General features: G+C 49.0%; 2 protein-coding genes across 3 annotated transcripts in view; both read left to right on the top strand.

Annotated features, from left to right (window-relative positions):
- Positions 1-2,707: 2,707 nt before the first annotated feature.
- On the top strand, positions 2,708-5,861 carry LOC121333340 (T-cell surface glycoprotein CD1b-3-like). The gene is made up of 6 exons (XM_041399597.1): positions 2,708-2,780; positions 4,003-4,263; positions 4,807-5,091; positions 5,195-5,479; positions 5,595-5,691; positions 5,816-5,861. The coding sequence occupies exons 1-6, from the start codon at positions 2,708-2,710 to the stop codon at positions 5,859-5,861; spliced, it is 1,047 nt and encodes a 348-aa protein (XP_041255531.1).
- Positions 5,862-16,132: 10,271 nt separating this feature from the next.
- BICD2 (BICD cargo adaptor 2) overlaps positions 16,133-18,658 on the top strand; it is a 52,317-nt gene continuing 49,791 nt past the window's right edge. The window contains exon 1 of one of the 2 annotated variants that reach the window (XM_041399591.1): positions 16,133-16,586. In XM_041399591.1, the coding sequence (XP_041255525.1) occupies positions 16,149-16,586 (438 nt within the window). In that variant the 5' untranslated portion in view covers positions 16,133-16,148. The remainder of the gene's footprint in view (positions 16,587-18,658) is intronic. The other variant, XM_041399594.1, reaches the window with a different exon arrangement.

The raw sequence follows: 18,658 nt of genomic DNA, 5'->3' as shown, positions 1-18,658 counted from the left end.
GAGAGGAGGGAAAAAATGCCATGGGGATTTCTGCACTGAGTAGCAAAGCTCTTGCTTGGGCCCTGGCAGATGCTGTCTGCGCTCCTACAAGGTCTCTGCCATGGAGCATCCAGCTATCCCCCTCTCATTTCAGAAAGCACCAGCAGATGGAGGAATCAGAGTCCAGGAACTCCATCCTGAGCAAAGAAGCCTAGCTCAGAAGAGAGCAAACAGTCCAGTCCCCATTCCCTCCCACTGCCTACGCAGTAACGAGAACTACCTTTTTCTGCTTCACCTAAGTTCTGGGCATTGCCAATTGCAAGACTAACTCGGTTCAGAGATACACAAGAGAAACCCGGTGAGAGAAATCTGAACTTTTGACTAACCTGAATTTTCTAAACAAATGCAAGAGCACATCTACGACCTTCTCACTTGTTACACATGATCATCTCTTAGCTTGTGGCACTGGCCAGTCCACCCACTAATGCTGTAGGGCACCTCAATACCCAGAGGCAAATTCTCCTGGTTCTGCTTCAGTAACGCTTTTGTCAGAAGGTGGAAAGCTGTCCCCTTCTACTGTCACTTTCTGGTTGTTTTTGTGTTGTTTTTTTTTTCTTCTTCCTAAAAATTACCTTTACTAACCATATTCCAGAAATATTTGTGCTGAGACTGAACTGTTCCACACAAACTAACAGAACCTGGCCAGAAATGGGTTTAAAAAGTGCTGAGTAAAACTGAAACTCTGGTGTAATGTGTGGGAGCTATATATGTGTATGAAATGAAAATAAACCATTCATATTTTCACTAAGATAATGTGCCTTTCCTTAGCAGTTGAATGGGCTTGGAGAGGTTTTGATCAGCCATGTATGCAAGTTAAAACACCACTGAATTATTGGCACTAATTGCAGGAAGCACCAAGGCAATGGTGGAAATGGGGGAAAAACAGTACATGTGTGCCTGTGCATATATGAACGTGTTCTCACGTACTGCATGGAAATAAGCAACTGTGCACACGGGGGTGAAGTGACCCCAAGGTTCCCAATAAAGGAGAAAAAAGAAGCCCATGGCCCATGAAAGACAGCAGAGGAAGACACACACAAAGTAGTGTAGTTCATGCTCCAAATCAATTTGAACATGTAGCTTCAAAAGGTTTGGTTTCACTGGATGACTTCTTGCAGTTTCCCAGGATAAGTCCGGCAGCCATGGCAAGCCAGAAAACCTGGCTGCCTTACGGCCATATCCTCCACAAATCCAATGGTGTTTGTTCTCCCCTGGCCAGAACCTGGAAACCACAAAGCTGGGTAAGGACTGCATTTCCCTAGCAGCCAGCGTCTCCTGCTGCCATCACATGGCTCAAGGACCTCACCACAAGAGGAGTGACACCAAGCCTCTCCCAGCCCCTCCTGACTTGGGACAGGCAGGTGAAATGCTTAGGTGGGCATGCCTTCCTGCAGCCTTGGCACCCGCAGGGCAATTCCTCTCCCAAGCAGAGTGGAACATCCTGCAGCACTCATGGTACCAGGCAGACCTGGAGATCAGGTGCAGCCAGTGAGGAAACCTGTCGAGGAAAGCTGTTCATGTGAATGACATCCCAAGAGACCCTACAGTACCACACCAACAAAAACCTGGTACCAGGGGGGTGTCTGCAAGTGTTTGCTTACATCCCCTAAGGCACCTTACAATAACACAGCCCAGCCATCCACAGCATCCCTACTTCTCTCTGGGACAGCTCCATGGAAACAAAAGTATTCCGTGTTTGGACACTACGGAGGTGCAACCCTCAAACTTGCTCTTGTATGTGGTTTTGGTTCTGCCTTTGCCCCCAGTGCAGGCACTACCCAGAAAAGGGGAAGAGAAACTACATGTTGAGGGGAGGAGCTGGGGAGGAGCAGTCAGTTTGGAACATTGTGCGGAGAGGTTGACTCTGGGCACCCCATGATCCCTCCAGCATTGGACACTGGTGCCAGTGGGGACAGAGCAGGGGAATGGCTCCCACCATTTCTGTTCCCATGCACAGGGGGCTCTTGGGGAGGGGGACCAGATTCCTCATCAAAGCTGGTGGGAAGGAAAGGGGAGTTGTGAGGCCCATCCCCAGGTGTTTAGAGCAGAGTTGGTGCTCCCCAGCCGTGTCCTACACCTTTGGTCTAGGTGGAACGACTTGTTGCCTCCTTCCTAGGAGCCCCATCTTCAGAATTAGGCAAGTGATGCAGGAGCAACTTGAGCTTGAGGATGGAGGTGACAGGAGCAGGAGGGGGTACCCCATCTTCCTGTGCAGGGGTTGAGAAGACAGCAACTGTCCTTCTCCAGTCAGGTCTGAAATCCAAATGCCATTGTCACCTGCATTGGTGCTGATGCATCCCACAAGAACATGGATAGTACAATAGGTGGGGAGGGGGAGTCAGGAAAACCCAGCCTAGATGCTGGAATATATATTTTCCTAGTTCTGTCTCCTGGGTCTCTTTCCCTGCCTTCTCCTTCTGGCTGGGCTTTTTCCAGCCCCAGACTGTCAGGGCACTTTTTGCTCAAGACCTTATTTCAGCTTTTGTCCCTCCCACATGTCCCCAGCCTTCAGCTTGGGACCTCTGGGCCCCTCCCTTGACACACTGATTCTCCAATTGGTGGAGAGGCACCGCAGTGACTGCTGGGCTGGGTTGAAGCTTAGGTTCCCACAGGTTCTTCCTGTTCCCACGGTCACTGCTGCTGCTTCTTCAGCCTTGCCGCATGCACCATGCAGCCTCCTCGCCTCCTCCTCTTCCTCTTTCTCGCAATCCTCCTCCCTGGGATGTGGGCAGACCCAGAGGGTAAGTGGGAGTCCTGGCTCACCTCAACTGCTCTTACCGCCCCTGCCCAGTCAGAGAACCCCACAAGTTCTGCTCAGGGGAGGCATGGCCAGGCCACTGTGCCATATAGGAGGGTGGATGATTCCCAGAACCAGAGGGCCACCTCCCACCGTGCATCACCTAAACATGCTTTGTCCCTGCCCACCCTCTCTGTTCCTGCCTCCAGCTCAGGACTTCTGCCTCACCAGCTCCAACACAGGGCCTTGGGCACATAAGCAGAAGAGACAACAGTGGTCCTCATCCAGGCCTTGGGTGTTGAGTTACCCTGCAAGATGTCCTCCCCCTGCAGGGAGCCCATGGATGCCAGGCAGATCTCAGCTCCACATGGTGCTGAGGGCCTCTTCCAGCAGCCTGTTGTTCATTAGGGAGCTGCACCTGCCACAGGGTTTTTTGGGCACTGCTGTCACACAGAGAGTTTTACAACCCCATGAGACCTTATGCTTCCGGGGCAGGTAGCATCAGACACAGAAAGTCAGGACTGATCTCTGGGCTGGGCTGGTGACCTGGCCCTGTCAGGGAGCCCCAAACCTGGACAAAATGCCCTTTTCTATCAAGCGTCCTCCATAGCCTCTGTACCATGTCCAGATCTTTGGCAGATACGAAGTCCTGGCACAGGTGTTTCTCCTGGAGGGAAACATCACCTCAAACGAGCAGCAAGGTGCCCCTTCATCTGCTCTGCGCAGTCAGACAGCAGCTGTGGCCAGGAGGAAGGCATGGAAGGGAGGGAACAAAATGCCTAAAATCCTCTGCAGGGGACAGCCACTTTGCTGAAAGTAAGATAGAGAAGGAAAAAGAGCAGTGAAGTCAGGGGAAGTTTGGACAGGAAAACAACCCTGAGCAGGATGAAGAGCATAGAATCATACAAGCGCAGAATGATTTGCAGTTTGAAAAGGACCTTTAAAGGCCATTTAGTCCAAACCCCCTGCCATGGACGGGGACACCTTCCCTGCTCAGAGTCCCAAACAACCTGGCCTTGAATGTTGCCAGGGATGGGACATCCACAATATGTCTGGGTAACACGTACCAGTTCCTCACTACCCCTCACTTGAAAACATTCTTTCTTATTATCTAATCTGAATCCCCTGTTCCCCTCCCCCTCCAGCACCTCCACTTCATATTTCCCCTTTAGCACCTCCATTCATCTCCTTCCTGCACCCTTTCCTGTCTCCATTCTCTCTCCTAGCAGAGCCACAGGTTATCCAGTACCTCCTGAGTAGCCTCTTTGCCAACATCAGCTCTGCTGAGGTGTCATGTGTGGCACTCGTAGGAGACATAGCCATCTTAACACTGGATCCAGCCAATTGGAGCATCCACTTCCACTGGCCCTGGGTCAGCCAGGCTGCAGCTGAAGGCGACGGGGAAAAGATGATGTCCCAGTACAAAATCGCTCTGCGCAATATGATCCGATTTGTGCATGACACAGTTCAGCAGACAAAACAGCATTGTGAGTACAGAAAGAAGCCCTGCCTGAGCCCTAGTCCTTCTCCCCAGGTTTTGGCTGTTGCCTCCTCCCCACCAGGATGGCATTTGGGAGGGGTCTCACAGGATGCAACAGCTCCTGAAACACTGCAGCTGCTGGGGAATATGACTAGCAGGAATGGGTAGGGCAGCAGACCAAAAATACCCCTAGGAGCTTCTGCCATCTGGCACAAGGAACCCCTCTGTATGTCAGGGAGCTGCCACCAAATTTACTGGAGCTGAAGGACTGACACAGGAAAGATCATGAAAGAGAAAACTGGGGGCAAATACTTTAGGGGACAGAATTCTTTTTAAGCAATCACCCCACATCAGTATGCACTCCATTCTTCCAAGGGGCCTGAGGGCTTGCAGGGTGTCTGGGGTCTCCTGAAGCATGGCCTTACCCCCTGCTGCCCATTGGACCCTGCTTTCCACTGTATCCCTGTATGTGCTCTCAGACACAACCCACCTCATGCCACCCACGTTCCACACACTCATGAGACCTCTCCATTGGCTTTGATGTTGACAGACCCATTGGTGGTTCAGTTCCGTGCAGGCTGTGTGCTGTACCCCAACACAACAAGCCAGGGCTTCCTCAGTGTTGGCTGGGATGGCAGAGACCTCGTAGCTTTTGAGGTAGATAAACAGGGCTGGGAGGCCCGACAGCCATCCCAGGTGGCAGAGCTGGTCAGCAAGAGCCTCAACAGACAGAAGTCTCTCAGAATACTCCTGGATTACCTTCTCTCTGTCTGGGTATGCCAGAGCAACTTCCTCACCCTGAAGAGGTATGGGAAGGAAATTCTGGAGAGACAAGGTGAGACCACCCTGACCCTGCAACAGCCACCCCAAAAGCCCCCACACCGGGGCCCAGCCGTGCCCACCAAGGCTTGCCCCACCCCTTTGCGCTCATTCCCCAGAGCTGCCTGTGGCCACGGTCTTCGCCCGCACCCCCAGCCTAGACCAGCTGCTGCTTGTTTGCCACGTCACTGGCTTCTATCCCCGTCCCATCAGCGTGGCCTGGCTGCGGGATGGCCAGGAGGTGCCTCCGGGCCCAGCGCTCAACACCAGCACCATCCTGCCCAACGCTGACCTTACCTACCAGCTCCGCAGCATCCTGGCCGTGGGCCCCCGTGATGGGCACAGCTATGTCTGCCGTGTGCGCCACCGCAGCCTGGGCACCCGCAGCCTTCTCATCCCGTGGGGTAGGTGCCACCCATGGGGCACGGGGTGCAGGCTGCAGATAGCAGCCACTGCCCTGTGAGGGGCAGCTCCTGACTGGCGCCGCAACCCTCACACACTCTTCTCTCGCTCTCCCAGAAAACCGCAGCGCAGCTCCAACCATCAGCATCACTGTTGCAGTGCTGCTTCTTGTGGCCACAGCCTTTGCTGGGGGATTTTGGTGGTGGAAGCGCAGGTGAGCCCTCCCTCCCATCACCTGCTGTAAGATTTATGGGAATATAGGTCGGTCCAGGGGTTGCAGCAGCTCTGTGGGAGTGAACTCCCTGACTGTCGCCTCAGCTCACACATACCCTTTTCAGGAAAGGTAACGAGGCTACATGGGAGACCCAGGAATTCATCATTTGAGGTCTGGTTGCCCACACAGCAACAGCTGCTTGCTCTCTCTTCTTAGTTCATGTCCCACCTCTGACCCATCAGCATCGACATGATTTTGTTCTGGAAAACCACTGCATTAAACAGCTACAAAATTCCTCTGATACATATGGCTCCTGTGTCTCTGACCTTCTTCCTCCTCAGGAGCTTTTCTCAGGCAACCCCTCAGCGCACTACAGATACTCCATATTTCAGCCAGAGACTCTTCCTTTTCCTAGATTCTGGCTGGTCTCCACCTCGCATGTCAGGAGAAGCCAGTCCTCTGACAGCCTCTCCCATATCTCTCCATGGCCAGTGTCTGTTCCTGACAGGACAGTTACAACCCAAGGCCAAACCACTGTGAGGTTGCTGAGTGAGATGTGAGATGGAGCAGGCCACAAATCAGCAAGAGATGGAAGCTCCTTCACTGGGGAGAGAAGGGAAGGGAGGAACCAAGTAACACCCCTGACATCACTGACACATTTTGAGCTGCTCCATCTCCAGGGCTGATCTCACCCTCAGTCCAGAATGGTTTTAGATCAGGATCTCCTCCACTTCTGACTCCTGCTCCGATGCTTGCCTCCTCTCTCTGTAAAAGCTGGAAGGATGGGGGATTGTCACCCTTCCACTATGCCTGCCATGAAAAAGCCATGCTGAGGCTCTGGGAGACTGAGCAACACACCCCACAGCAGGATGTGGAATAAGGATTGTCATCAGTTTATTTTGTATTGTCCATTGCTCCTTCCTCCTCACCCTGCTCCTGTGTGGAGTCCCACTCACAGGAGACAGACTTCCACGAATGTCTCCATCATGGGTCCTTTCTATGGGGTCACTCCTTCAGCAAGGGGCTGCTTCAGTGTGGATTCCCCTCAGGGTCACAAGTTCTGCCAGGAACCTGCTCCAGCACAGTGTCTCCATAGGGTCACAGTCTCCCTCAGGCACACCTACCTTCTACAGCACTGGACTCCTCCAAACGCTTCAGGTGGATCTCTGCAGCTGTGGACCTTCATGGGCTGCTGCAGGACAGCTGCTTCCCCAAGGTCTTCACCACAGGCCGCTTGGGCATCATCTCTGCCCAGTTGCCGGGAGCCAGCAGGATCCCGGCCGGGTCCCTGCCGGACCGCGCCCGAGCGAGCTGCCAATGGTGACCCGCACTGCCCCTGACGTCACCCGGTGCCCGGTAGATCCCCGGCGCCCCTGCCCCGCCCGCCTCACGGTTCCATTGGCTATGCCACGGCCCGTTCGCCAATGCCATTCGTGCTCCTCCTACGTCAGCGGTCACCGGGCCGGCGTGGGGCGAGCACGGCGGGGTGCGGGGCTGGCCCGGAGCCCCCGTCCCTGCCCTCGGCCCCGTGCAGACCCGCGCCTGCTCTTCCAAGCACTCGCTGTGGCTTCCCGCCGATTCCGCACGTCCCGGACCCAGGCCTCAGTCACCCCAGCGCTGAAGAGCCGGGGATGAGCCCAAGGCGTTTCTCGCCTCAGCGCCAGATTTCAAAATAAAGGCAAAAAGCCAGGAAGATGTTTGCAATTGTCAGGCCTGCTTAAAAACCCAAAGGCATGCTCCATCACCTGTCCTGGGGAGCCAGAGAGACATGACATGGTGAAATAATCCAGCTCTTTGGTCCAGAATGATTAGAGCACTGTGGACCTCGTTATCGTGACCTTTCTTTCTTTCTTTCTTTCTTTCTTTCTTTCTTTCTTTCTTTCTTTCTTTCTCTCTTTCTCTCTTTCTCTCTTTCTCTCTTTATTTCTCTCTTTATTTCTTTCTTCTTTTTCTTCCTTTCCTTCCTTTCTTTTTCCATACCTATGTGTATGAATACAAAGCATGTGTATTAAACTCCTGAAAATTTAAACTTCCAAATTTCACACCAAAGGAATAAAATCTTCCTCTTTGTGTGGGTTATCCTGCAATTCCCACTTCTTTTGAGAAACATTTCTTGCTAGTGGGTTTGCCAGGCAGAAATCTGAGACACCAAGGTACTATCATCTTTGGGGACTGACACCATCAAAACTGCTTCTAATCAGCTCCAGGGTAAAGCCTTTACTGTAAAATAAATTAATTGATGGATATTATAAACTGAAGAGATTAAAGCTTCCCTGATCTGTGAACCTTTTATCCCTCATTCAAACATGGTCTCTGAATGCTTTCAAAACGTTCTCACCAGTACCAGTTTATTCACAGCTGGCTGCAAACCAGGGACAAACTTCTCAGGGGTAAGAAGCACCTTTGAACACATATTTAAACTCTGATCCAGCCATACCCTACAGCCCTACTGATGACCTTGAGTAAGAAAAGGCCTATACGCTAATAATCAAGGTGTCTTAGGCCATTGGTTTCACTCCAATTCTGGGAAATAAGATCCATGTGGAGTATACATATGTCAGATGACACTTCGCACATCTGTAGAAAATGCATTAGCCATTAAAAACCTCCCGATCCCAGGACTGCATATACATTCCAGATCCCTCTCTCAATGTCCCAGTGGAAGTTACAATGCAGACGACGACTGACAGCTTTGGTAACCTTTCTTGGAATAAATGTTTTTTCAGGACTTCCTTCAGCTCAACCAAGCCAAGCAGCAAAAAGCAGTCATGACAAAGTGGTTAATAAATTACCTTCTTTTCACTCTAGTCGACAACTCAAGTCTTACTTCCTGCATCTATGAAAACTTAAAAAATACCAAATCCCTCTGGTTATGGCACACAGCACAGGTTTCACAGCACCTTTTTTCAGTCCTGTGGAGGGATGGGATATTTGGAGCCCCATTTTAGAGAGAAGGAGCTAAAGCAAATGGAGAGGGGCTAATCCTCCCTCATTTTGCATGCTCTGGTCAAATAACCTGATATGGTTTTTCAGAGCACATGGAAGGACGTAGGTGACCCCTCCACTACTCCTCATATGGAAGAGACACCACGTGCATCTCTGCCAGCAAGGTGTTAACCTTTTCACCTGATGCCAGTTTCTCCAGACCTGCTTGTTAAACTTTTCTGTCTTAGGCAATTTCTCCATCACATTCTTCAGCAATGCCTACTTTCTTACTGCTCTGCAAAAATTATTTGCTACCTTCCCTTCCTTGCTTTCCACAGCAGTTCAGCACAGTGGAAAGTGCATTTGCATCCACAATTTATGACACAAAAACCTAAATTATTCTTTCTAAGGTACTTCCTGTTTGGAGCAAACATATTTAGCTAAGGAGAGAGAGCCATCTCTCTGTCATTTGTTTCCTACAAATAATCTGAACTTAGTAAATTCTGGCCTGAATTTTGGAAGCGCATCCATCCTTGGTTAATAACACATCTCTTTATTGCCTTCTCTATTTTGTTATTTCTTGTCTTCTTGAAATCTCTCCAAGAGCTGCAGGGCTGATGCTTGTTGTTCACATGAGCTGCCTGCACCACGATCCCAGAACTCAGTGACTGGGAAAGGGTGCAGGTCTTGGGATCTCCTCTGGTCAAGATAACCCCGAGATGTATTAAAAGTCTCTTTTCTCCAACCTAGCTGTCGAAGAAGGAGTCAGAAGTTTTCGGCTGGTGTTCTCAAGGTTGTTTATTATTTCTTGTCTAAAACATTTTCTGTCTGGCCTGCTGAGGTCTGTTCAGCAGGTTAGTCCGTGGCACACTGCACTGCCCTGAGGTGGTGCTATCTCTTTATACTAAAAACTACGTGTACTTTATTTACAGTTATTTTCCAATACCTACCATCTATGTTAGACTATGTACTTCTACTCTAAACCAATCCAAATATGCTAACATCACCCAGAAGATGGAGGCTAGGAAGAAGAAGGGAGAAGGACAGGACAACGCTCAAATCCCTCCATCTTGTCCCCTAGACCCCCATAGTAAAATTCTTCAAAATTCCACCTTTCACTCTCTGACAACTACTGTTATGCTGCTTAAACTTTTGTGACTTGTAATTCTTCATATAAAGTTGGTAGTTTGCTCTATGGGTTGAGATCGAATTCCTAAGTGTCTTTGGCTTCCTGCCAGGGTCTCCAAGCCCCTGCCAGGATTTTGAGCCATCCAGGGCACCCAGAGGGATGTCCTGGGTTCCAACATGCAGGAACTGTTTCAGTCATGCTGCAAAATTACTTGTTTCAGATTTTTTCTTCTGTAAACAAACTTCGAATTTTAATAATTTAATAAGAGATAATTTCTCTCTAATAGTGACTAAATATGAAATAAGTGAATGGGGCAGGAGATCTTTCTCCTTTTTAATGCCTCTATTAAAAAGAACCAGCTCAGTGGGGAGAAATCGACGGGTCATGCCCACGCCTCCCAGGAGTGGCAAGGAGGAGGAGGGTGATGATGATGCAGCTTTGTCCATTGGTCTGCAGGCAGGGCTGGGGATTCTGTCCTCACGATTCCGTCCTCACGGGAGATTAGGAGATTCCGCCTTTTTGGTTTAACATTTCAGGTCCTTTCTGTAGTTAATATATTTTTAGGTTAGGGTGAGAAGTAAAAAGGATCTTAGCAGGTACTGGATTAAGTTCCTCATCCTTAGACATCACTTAGGTCTCTCAGTTCTATGTTGGCTCGTTGTTTTTAGGGGTTTTCCTGGAAAACTGCAAAATTTGGTGAAATGCATTCTCATCTGCATGCTAGCTCTGATGCCACTCCCCTGCCCTGCTACCTGCAGGGTCTGGTGTCGGCTCCCTGGCAAGCATCAGGGGGACAATGGCTAATCACCAACCATTAACAGGTAATTGAAGAAGAACTCTGTAACATAAAGGTAACTTAACAGCAACTGGTTCAACTTGTTTTAACTCTGCAACCTTAAAAAAAATAGATAACTTTTTTATTCACAACAAAATAGACACTCCTCCTATTTCTCCCTCCAGTACAGAAAATGGGGTAAACACGCTAAAAGTATCCAGCAAATTATTACAGCCAGTTTGACCCCTAATTGCTCTTATGCTTTCCTGAAAGTAAATTAAGAAGCTCTTAAACTCTGTGTTCAAGGCCACAGCAACTTACCAGACAATCATCACACATACTAGAGAAAGAAGGGCCAGGAATCCCTTCCTGGGATTAAGAGGGTGGACCCTATTAATTAATCCTTTGCCATTATTATTTACCTCAGTTTAGCCCTTTTTCTGGTGGTTTTGTTTTGTGTTGTTTTGTATTGTTTTGGGGTTTTTTTCTGTTCAGCCCATGTGTCTGAACCAGTAGCATGTTTATTTTACCTGGCAGCTAGAATCACTCAGCCCCATACACCACATCACCTTCCACCAGCTCAGACCCATGCCCATGGTTGATACAGCTCTTTTGAATGTTTCCCTGACTATAGCTTATTTTAGCTTCACTTTTGCTACCCACTCACAACGGTCTGTATTGGAACTGCAGTTCTGTCTCTTTAGGACACAAAATAAAATGACATGCACACTGGAATCTCTAAGGTAAAAAGAAGGGCAGTTTAATTTTTGACTCTAATATTTATAGATTTTTAAAAGTGATAGTGGATTGAAGGATGACAGTGTTACCTGTCCAATGACACTGGACAAACTAACAGTCTATCAAGTTTCTCCTCCTCCAGAAAGGAATGTAAACATTTAATTATTTACATAAAGTGTGTGATGACATAAATAGGGCAGGAGATCTTTCTCCTTTTCAATGCCTTTATTAAAGAGATTCAGCTCAGGTGGGGAGAAATCGATGGGTCGCGCCCACGCCGCCGCTGTCCCCAAGAGTGGCACGGAGGAGGAGGGTGATGATGCAGCTCTGTCCGCTGGTCTGCAGGCAGAGCTGGGGACTGCGTCCTCACGGGAGATTGGCAGATTCCCTCTTTTCAGTCCAACACTTCGGGTCCCCTCCTTATGGAACATCTCTTGAGGTCAGGGTGTGAAGCAAAAAGGATCCAAGCAGGCACTGGACTTCACGCCCGTCCTTAGACATCACCTAGGGTCCCCTAATTCTGTGTTGGCTCGTTGTTTTTAGGGGTTTTCTAGGAAAACGGGAAAATTTTGGCGCGGTGCATTTCTCATTTGCGTACGTGGTCCCAGGCCACTCCTATTCTCCTGGGCTGCGTGTCCAGGTGTAGCTCCGGGGCAAGCATTGGGAGGACAATGGCTAAATCACCAACCATTAACGGGCAATTAAAGAACTCTTTACAATTAAGCTAATTTAACAGCAACTGGTCCCACCGTTTTTTTTTCTCTGTAACCTTAAATAAAAATAGGTATCTTTTTATTCATAACATGTGACAAAGTTCATTACAAGAATGCAAACATCAGAAGGCTTAGAAGAACTTAGAAGAACAGATTCCTGTGAATCTGTGCTTGTGGAAGTGGGTTGTGTCTGATATTTTCAAGGTATTTTTCCCCAGACCTAAAGGCAGCATCATGTGGAATGGCAAAGAGATGGATGGAGGACAGCAGTGCTGCCACGGAAGCCTGGGACAAAGGGCTTTTGCCACTGGACGTGACAGTTTGCCACCTGGAAGTTGCTTTCCTTTCTTATGCTTTTGGCAAGAGCAACGGCTGTCTGTGAAGGGAAGAGCAGCATTTCAACCGGCAGTGAGCAAAACTGAAGGCAGGAGCAGCTCTAACAACTGCAATTTTGAAGGCAAGACAGACGGACTTGAATATCAGAGTAAAGCTGAAATCTGAAGATATCTCTCTCTTTTTTCCTCTCTCATTTCTCCCTCTCCCACCAGCCAGAGCGATCTGAGCATTTGTGCTAATTCATCAGCTGATTCAGCTCTTTGCTTGGAAATTTTGTTGTAGATGACAGAGGTCACCTTGAGTCAACAATCCGAGTCCCTGGGATAATAGCCTGAGGATGGAGATATCAGCTCCCTTCCGGTACTGGGATCTGGTTTCCTTTCATGCTACTTGTTTTTTGGCAGGGTGGATTTTTATTTGGGGGGTGTTTTTTGTGTGTGTTTTTGGTGTTTTAAAAATTTATTTTGACCATCTGTGTATAACGACTTCAATCACAGAGAAATACATACTGTACTGAACTATAGTATGTTGAATGTTAATCCTCATAGCTGTGATAAACAGGGAAAGAACATTCAAGTCATTATACCAATCTTCATTAAGTATATTGGTGCTGACAGACTATTTCTCTGAAATTTACTTGTGTAAAAGAGAAGGAAAAACTTTTCTTCTCCTAAAACCCCCTTTGAGTACTTCCAGGGTGATCATGCAGTTCCTTTTTTTCCCTCCAGAATGAGTTTTAATACTTTGAAAAAGAATGTGGTGTTTTTTGGGTTTTTTTTTAATCTGACATAGGCTACATATACTTAACAGTCTAGAGGATTTTAAGTTCATTTTCACCTAGGGTCATTACCATACCTTTACCAAACATCTAAGCAGTCCCAAAGTCTTATGCCTAAAGTTGAGTTTTTTCTGTAGAAAATAAGACAAGAAATTTGGAACAGCTTGCTAGAGTTTCTTATGGCTGTTTCAGGGCCAACTTAAAGACTTTATTGTTCTGGTGTTTGCTGGAGTTAAGCTGTACACAAATGCAGTGGATAAAAAGGAGATTAAAATTATGATGTGCTGTACCCTAATTGTGGTACACTTGAACTTCTCTGAAGTAATGTATGAAAAGAAAGACATCTAGAAGGAGTTTCCTGTCTGCAGTGACCCCAATTTTAAGCACAGATTAGACTGGTTTACACATTCAGATACCTGAATGTTTTCCAGCATTGGATTATAGTGCCTACCTGCTTTGGGATTTGGACTGAGGTTAAATAAAATTAGCATTGCAGGGCTTTGCCTTTGCTACAACTTTTCCACTAGGGAAAAAATTTTCTGCAGGTTAATTTCCACAAGAAGAAACACTACCCAAATTTATTTTAGCATTCAAGATGGTTCTTGTATCATTCTACCACTTTGTTCTCAGTGGATAGCTTTAAATCTCAACAGGAAAAAGAACAACAATCTCCAGCTGTCGTGTAAGTCCATATCATCAAAGTATGATGATATAGACTTGGCCATGACATCTTGAATCAGTGGGGTGGCAGCTAAGCCTTTGCATTGATGGAGTCTGGGGGCAGTGACCTGGGGAAATGGGAACGGTCTCTGGCTGTGCTCAGGAGCAGGTGATGGGCCCTAGCCAGGCTGTACTCCTCCACTCATTATACAAGGTTTTACTATCCTGCATCACCTTGAAGGATGATGGGAAACTTAGCTTTGACAAGTGACTCCAGTTTTCTGAAAATGGGCAGGAATGCTTTCAAATTAGCTATTGCAGTATTTATAATTTCTGCCTTTGCATCTTGGGCAGTTTATAATAAAGTCTGAAACCTAGAAAAAAGCAATAGCTCTAGATATGATCTAGAAAACAAATTACCCAGTGAAGTCTCTTGTGCTGAGTTGATCACCTCATCTCTATTAACCCCTCAAACTAGTCAGATCTTACAATTCACTTGTAATCCCAGAAATATTCAGGATGTGAACTGAAGCTCTGTGTCCTAAGAGCAAGTCATAACATGCAGGTTTCAGTTTAGGAGAGGGAGGAGCACTAAAGGGTAGCTAATGTGCTTGAGCCCAGAGCTGCAGAGAAAACCTGGAATGAAGGCTCTGAAAGTATGAGGTGAAATAAAACAAGCCAGTATTTATAATTAAAAATATCTTAATGATGAATCAGTTGTGAATGGGTGGGACTAGAAATGCTACCTGCTTGGGCAGACAGAAGAAAAACATAAAAGGCCATGAAGAAATCCTAATACTGAAAAACAGAGTGTGAAGGAGAGGTAATGCTGTTATTTTCCTCACTTATCTTTATCAAATAATCAGAAAGTTTAAACCCCTAAAAACATGCTGTGACAGTCATGATGGTACAGAAGCACACAAGAGTGAAAATGCCTTCTACTGAGAATTCTGAAAGTAAAAAACTAAAGGAATTTCACACGCACACTCTAGGCTGAGGACATTGATTTGCTACTTCTAAGGTCTGGGTGACTGAGTGTGACATCAGGGCTGCCAGGACAAACATATACCTGCACTCGATGCACAGGGAGCTCCAGGCAGTGTCAGGACCCTGAAGAAAAATTGACCAAGGCAGCTTCATGACTAACAGGCAGCATTCAGCCATGACACAGCTTATTAAAGGGGTAAGTGCGCAGGCAGAAGTTCAAAGTAGCTTGAAAAAACCCTGCAGCTGTGAGTAAATTGCTTTGTGTTTGAGACTTTGTGGAGTGCTCAAACACGTAATTGTTTTTATTATGCGTGCTATTTGCTCACCAGTTCATTACCGATTGTTTTTGACACTGGAAGAAAGTCCAAGCCACACTTGCTGTAAGAAGGGATGATGAAGCTGTAGAGCTCCTGACCATGGGAGTGAAGCATCTCCCCACCCCACCTTTATGGGGCTGCTTAGGAATTGCAATGGTCTAACTCGTAGAGGTTTGTCTCTGTTCAGTCATCACTATGCTTTAGAAATTAGTTCTACCCGTGGTGCCCCAATGAGTGTCCCAATCCCTGTGCTTTTGCCGCCAAACATGCCCAATGGATGTCACCTGGGGCAAAGACTGATGCCATTTTCCTCACAAGCTGGCAAATCCCTTTCAGGCAGCAGCACAGTACAGCTGCCCAAGTGTCACTGTCTCTGAGCTGGTCACAGCACTGGCTCTTGGTGCAACCTATCCCTCCTTTCATCAGCCACAGGGGAACACCTTGTCCCGTGGCCGTGGTTATTCTCAGGATGACTTGGGGGACACGGTTTGGTCTCGGTCAGTGAGCAGAGAACGCCTTGCAGCAGAGGTATTCCACCTCCAGATGCAGAACACCGGAACAGAGAGATGCTGGAAGCTCCCGTGTGGGGCTGGTGCCAGTCTTCTGTGACCCTCTGTTCTCTCCGTGCTGCTGTGGCACCGCCCGCCGCACCGGAACATCTTCCCCTCACACACTCTGGGGCACGGGCCTCATCTTTCACACCCAGCCGATCCCGACGCTTTCTCAAACCCGCCACGAAAGCCCTCCTGAGCGTGGTCCGGGCCGCCAGGGCGTGTACACGGGCTGTGTGCAAGAGGTATGTGCCCACGGTCCCGGGGCCTGTGCCCGGATTTGTATCCAGGATCACGGTGGGGGGCCTGGGGTGCGTTCGCCGTTCGGCCAGGCCGTCCCCAGGCACCGCCGGCCCTACGCTCTCGCCGACACGCTACCCCGCTCCGCCCGGCAGAGGTCGCTCTCCTTCCCTCCGCCACCACCCTCTCTTGTCGCGGTGCTTGCCGGGAGTTGTAGTCCGGCGAGCCGCGCGCTGCGCGACGCGACGAGCACTGAAGACTCCCGTTCCCAGCGTCCCGCGGGGCGCCGGCCCGGCCGTGCCTTTTGAATGATTTCACTGCGCTCGGCGCTTACGGCGAGTGCAGCGGCGGCGGGCGGGATCGGCACGCGCCTGGCCCGTCGATGGCGGCCCGAGCGGGCCCTGCTGTGGCCGCCTGCGAGCCGTGCCGTTGTTAGGAGTGCTAAACGGGCTGCGCGTTCACCTCTTCGCCCATCCGCCTCGGCGGCCGGCGGCCTCTCCGCCGACATGTCGCTGGCCGTGGAGGAGGAGGAGTACGCCCGGCTGGTGATGGAGTCGGAGCCCGAGTGGCTGCGGAGCGAGATCAAACGTCTCTTCCAGGAGCTGGGCGAGACCACCCGGGAGAAGATCCAGGCGGCGGAATACGGGCTGGCAGTGCTGGAGGAGAAGCAGCAGTTGAAGCAGCAATATGAGGAGCTGGAGCTGGAGTACGAGACCATCCGCAACGAAATGGAGCAGCTGAAGGAGGTGAGGCGGGGTCGGCGGCCGGTGGGCGGCCTGGTCCCGAGCGCGACGCTGGCGGGTGGAAGGGCGAAGGCAGCGCGCAGCCGGGGGGAACGGGGCCGCTTTGGAGTCGGGGGCGGCAGGTTGAGGGGCCCGGGGCTGCTGTGGGGCGAGCGGCTGGTTCCCAGGCTTCGGCCTGGCTCCGGCAGGGCGGTTGCCCCTTCCCCAAAATGACAGCTCCGAGGCGCCTGGCTGCAGGCCGGCCCAAAAGAGGGAAGGAATGGTGGGGAAAAAAGGCCTTTCTGCTCCAACCCTCGCTCCTGTGAAGGGGGTTAATGGCAGGGAAGCGGTTCGACTGTTTTCTTTCTCTTTCCGTCCCGTTCCGTTCCGCCTCGGGATCCGGTAGGTGGGCCGCCCCAGGGCCGCTGCAGGGCGAGAAGCCAGGTCGGGGTTGGCCCTCCCCGGGGTTGGGGCTGCCGCCACCGCGCCCCCGGGCGGAACCCAAGCAGGCGGCGGGGGGCGAGGGCCGGGGCCAAGGTGCGGTGGCGATGCTGTCATCTGCCTGCTTGTGAGTGGAAGGAGAAGTCTTAGGTTGGTGTTAATCACTTCCTCAATGGGGACCACCACGAAAATAATACAGCAGACTTCAGTTCATATAGCTTTATTTTGGTGCAGGTCCTGCCGTTGGCATATTTTTTTTGTTATTTTCCATTTTAAGGGAAATTCCAGATCTAATCTGTACAGGAGAGTAAAGACTGTCAGTATTAGGCAATTTGCACATTAAGTTCTTCTCATGCAAGATCTCCTCTAGGTGTGGAATGTGGGGAAAGTGCTGTCCGGGGAAGAGGCAAAGAATGCACACTGGTGGTTTGCACTCCTTATGAGCTGATCCTGTCAGCCCACTGTAGAGCATGGCCCATGGGAACTTGTCTGCGTATAGCTTTGTTTGGTTCAGTGATTTGGCATGCAGGCAAATCTTGTGCTGCTTTTCAACTGATTTAGGCCTTGCCTTGATTGCAAAACATCTGATACAGCCTAAGAGGTGAATATAGGTGGATTTGACCTATACAAATTTTATCCAAAGGGGCTTAGCTTTAGGTTATTCAGTTGGAGATGGATTTTAAGTAAAATCAGAATACAGTATTTCAAAGGAAAAGTAAATCCTTGTAACAGACTGGTACAAAATCAGCTGAATTGGTGAATGCCCTCCCTTTCTGCTTATTGTATATCTTTTGGTCTTGTAAATAAAGCTTTATTTTGATTTTATTGCATTAAACAAGTATAAGCAAAGAGGTTAATTACTTTGAATTACATGGCTCTAAACTTGTTAACTAAATATGCAAGCTGAATGGATATGCTGCTGTTCCTAAAGTCACTTGAGACCAGCACAGTTACAGTAGCATGCAGGAGCAGAAACTTGGAAGTCAAGGGCCGAGGCAGTTGTAGAGTTGAGCTCAAGGGAGAGAAAAGTCAGTAAACCCAGTTGGTAGGTGGAATGTGAGACATAGCATGGAGAAGTTACGGGACTGGCCCAACCTCATTCAGCAAGGCAGTGCCTGACACACCAGTGGGAGCCAGGATGCCTCCTTCACAGGTAGTGCTTTAGTCACTGAGCTGTGCTATGTGTGTTTGGGCATTACATGTTTTGACTTGCAGATGGAAAAAAGCTTGATGATACTGTCTTTTCATTTGTTTAGGGATTTAACAATTGAAAAGCTTGTAAAAGAGATTAAAAAGAAAAAAAAAGGCAGAATCAGTAATGATTCACTCTTTTTTGCTTTCGACATTTTGAAGGATTTGCTTTGTGTGTTCATGTCGTGCTCTAATTAAGTCAAAACCTGGGAAGCAGACAATTCTGGGAACAGCTTGAGGACTCTTGATAACCTACTCAGGGAAAGAGCACTGCTCCTCTAGCTTTCTTGTGATGCTGTGCAGGAATCTGGTTTGCTGTAGATCTTGTAAACCTTTAGCAGATGTATGAAGTATATGCTCAGAGAAGGAGTTTATTATCTTTGCTCTTTTATTATCTTATTGTTTTTCCCACACTCAGCTAGAGGAGCGCTGCCTACAAGACTTAACCTTTAGGCTGGACCATG

This window comes from Onychostruthus taczanowskii, unplaced genomic scaffold (genome assembly GCF_017590055.1).
Source record: "Onychostruthus taczanowskii isolate IOZ18803 unplaced genomic scaffold, ASM1759005v1 scaffold166, whole genome shotgun sequence".
Classification (NCBI taxonomy): Eukaryota; Metazoa; Chordata; class Aves; order Passeriformes; family Passeridae; genus Onychostruthus; species Onychostruthus taczanowskii.
This window is presented reverse-complemented; position numbering and strand designations above follow the sequence as displayed.

Excerpts from the sequence above, each read along its gene's own strand:
- LOC121333340 (XM_041399597.1), top strand. The coding sequence starts at position 2,708 with ATGCAGCCTCCTCGCCTCCTCCTCTTCCTCTTTCTCGCAATCCTCCTC. Across the intron at positions 2,781-4,002 it reads GATGTGGGCAGACCCAGAGG|CAGAGCCACAGGTTATCCAG; the intron begins GTAAGTGGGAGT and ends TCTCTCTCCTAG. Across the intron at positions 4,264-4,806 it reads TCAGCAGACAAAACAGCATT|ACCCATTGGTGGTTCAGTTC; the intron begins GTGAGTACAGAA and ends TGATGTTGACAG.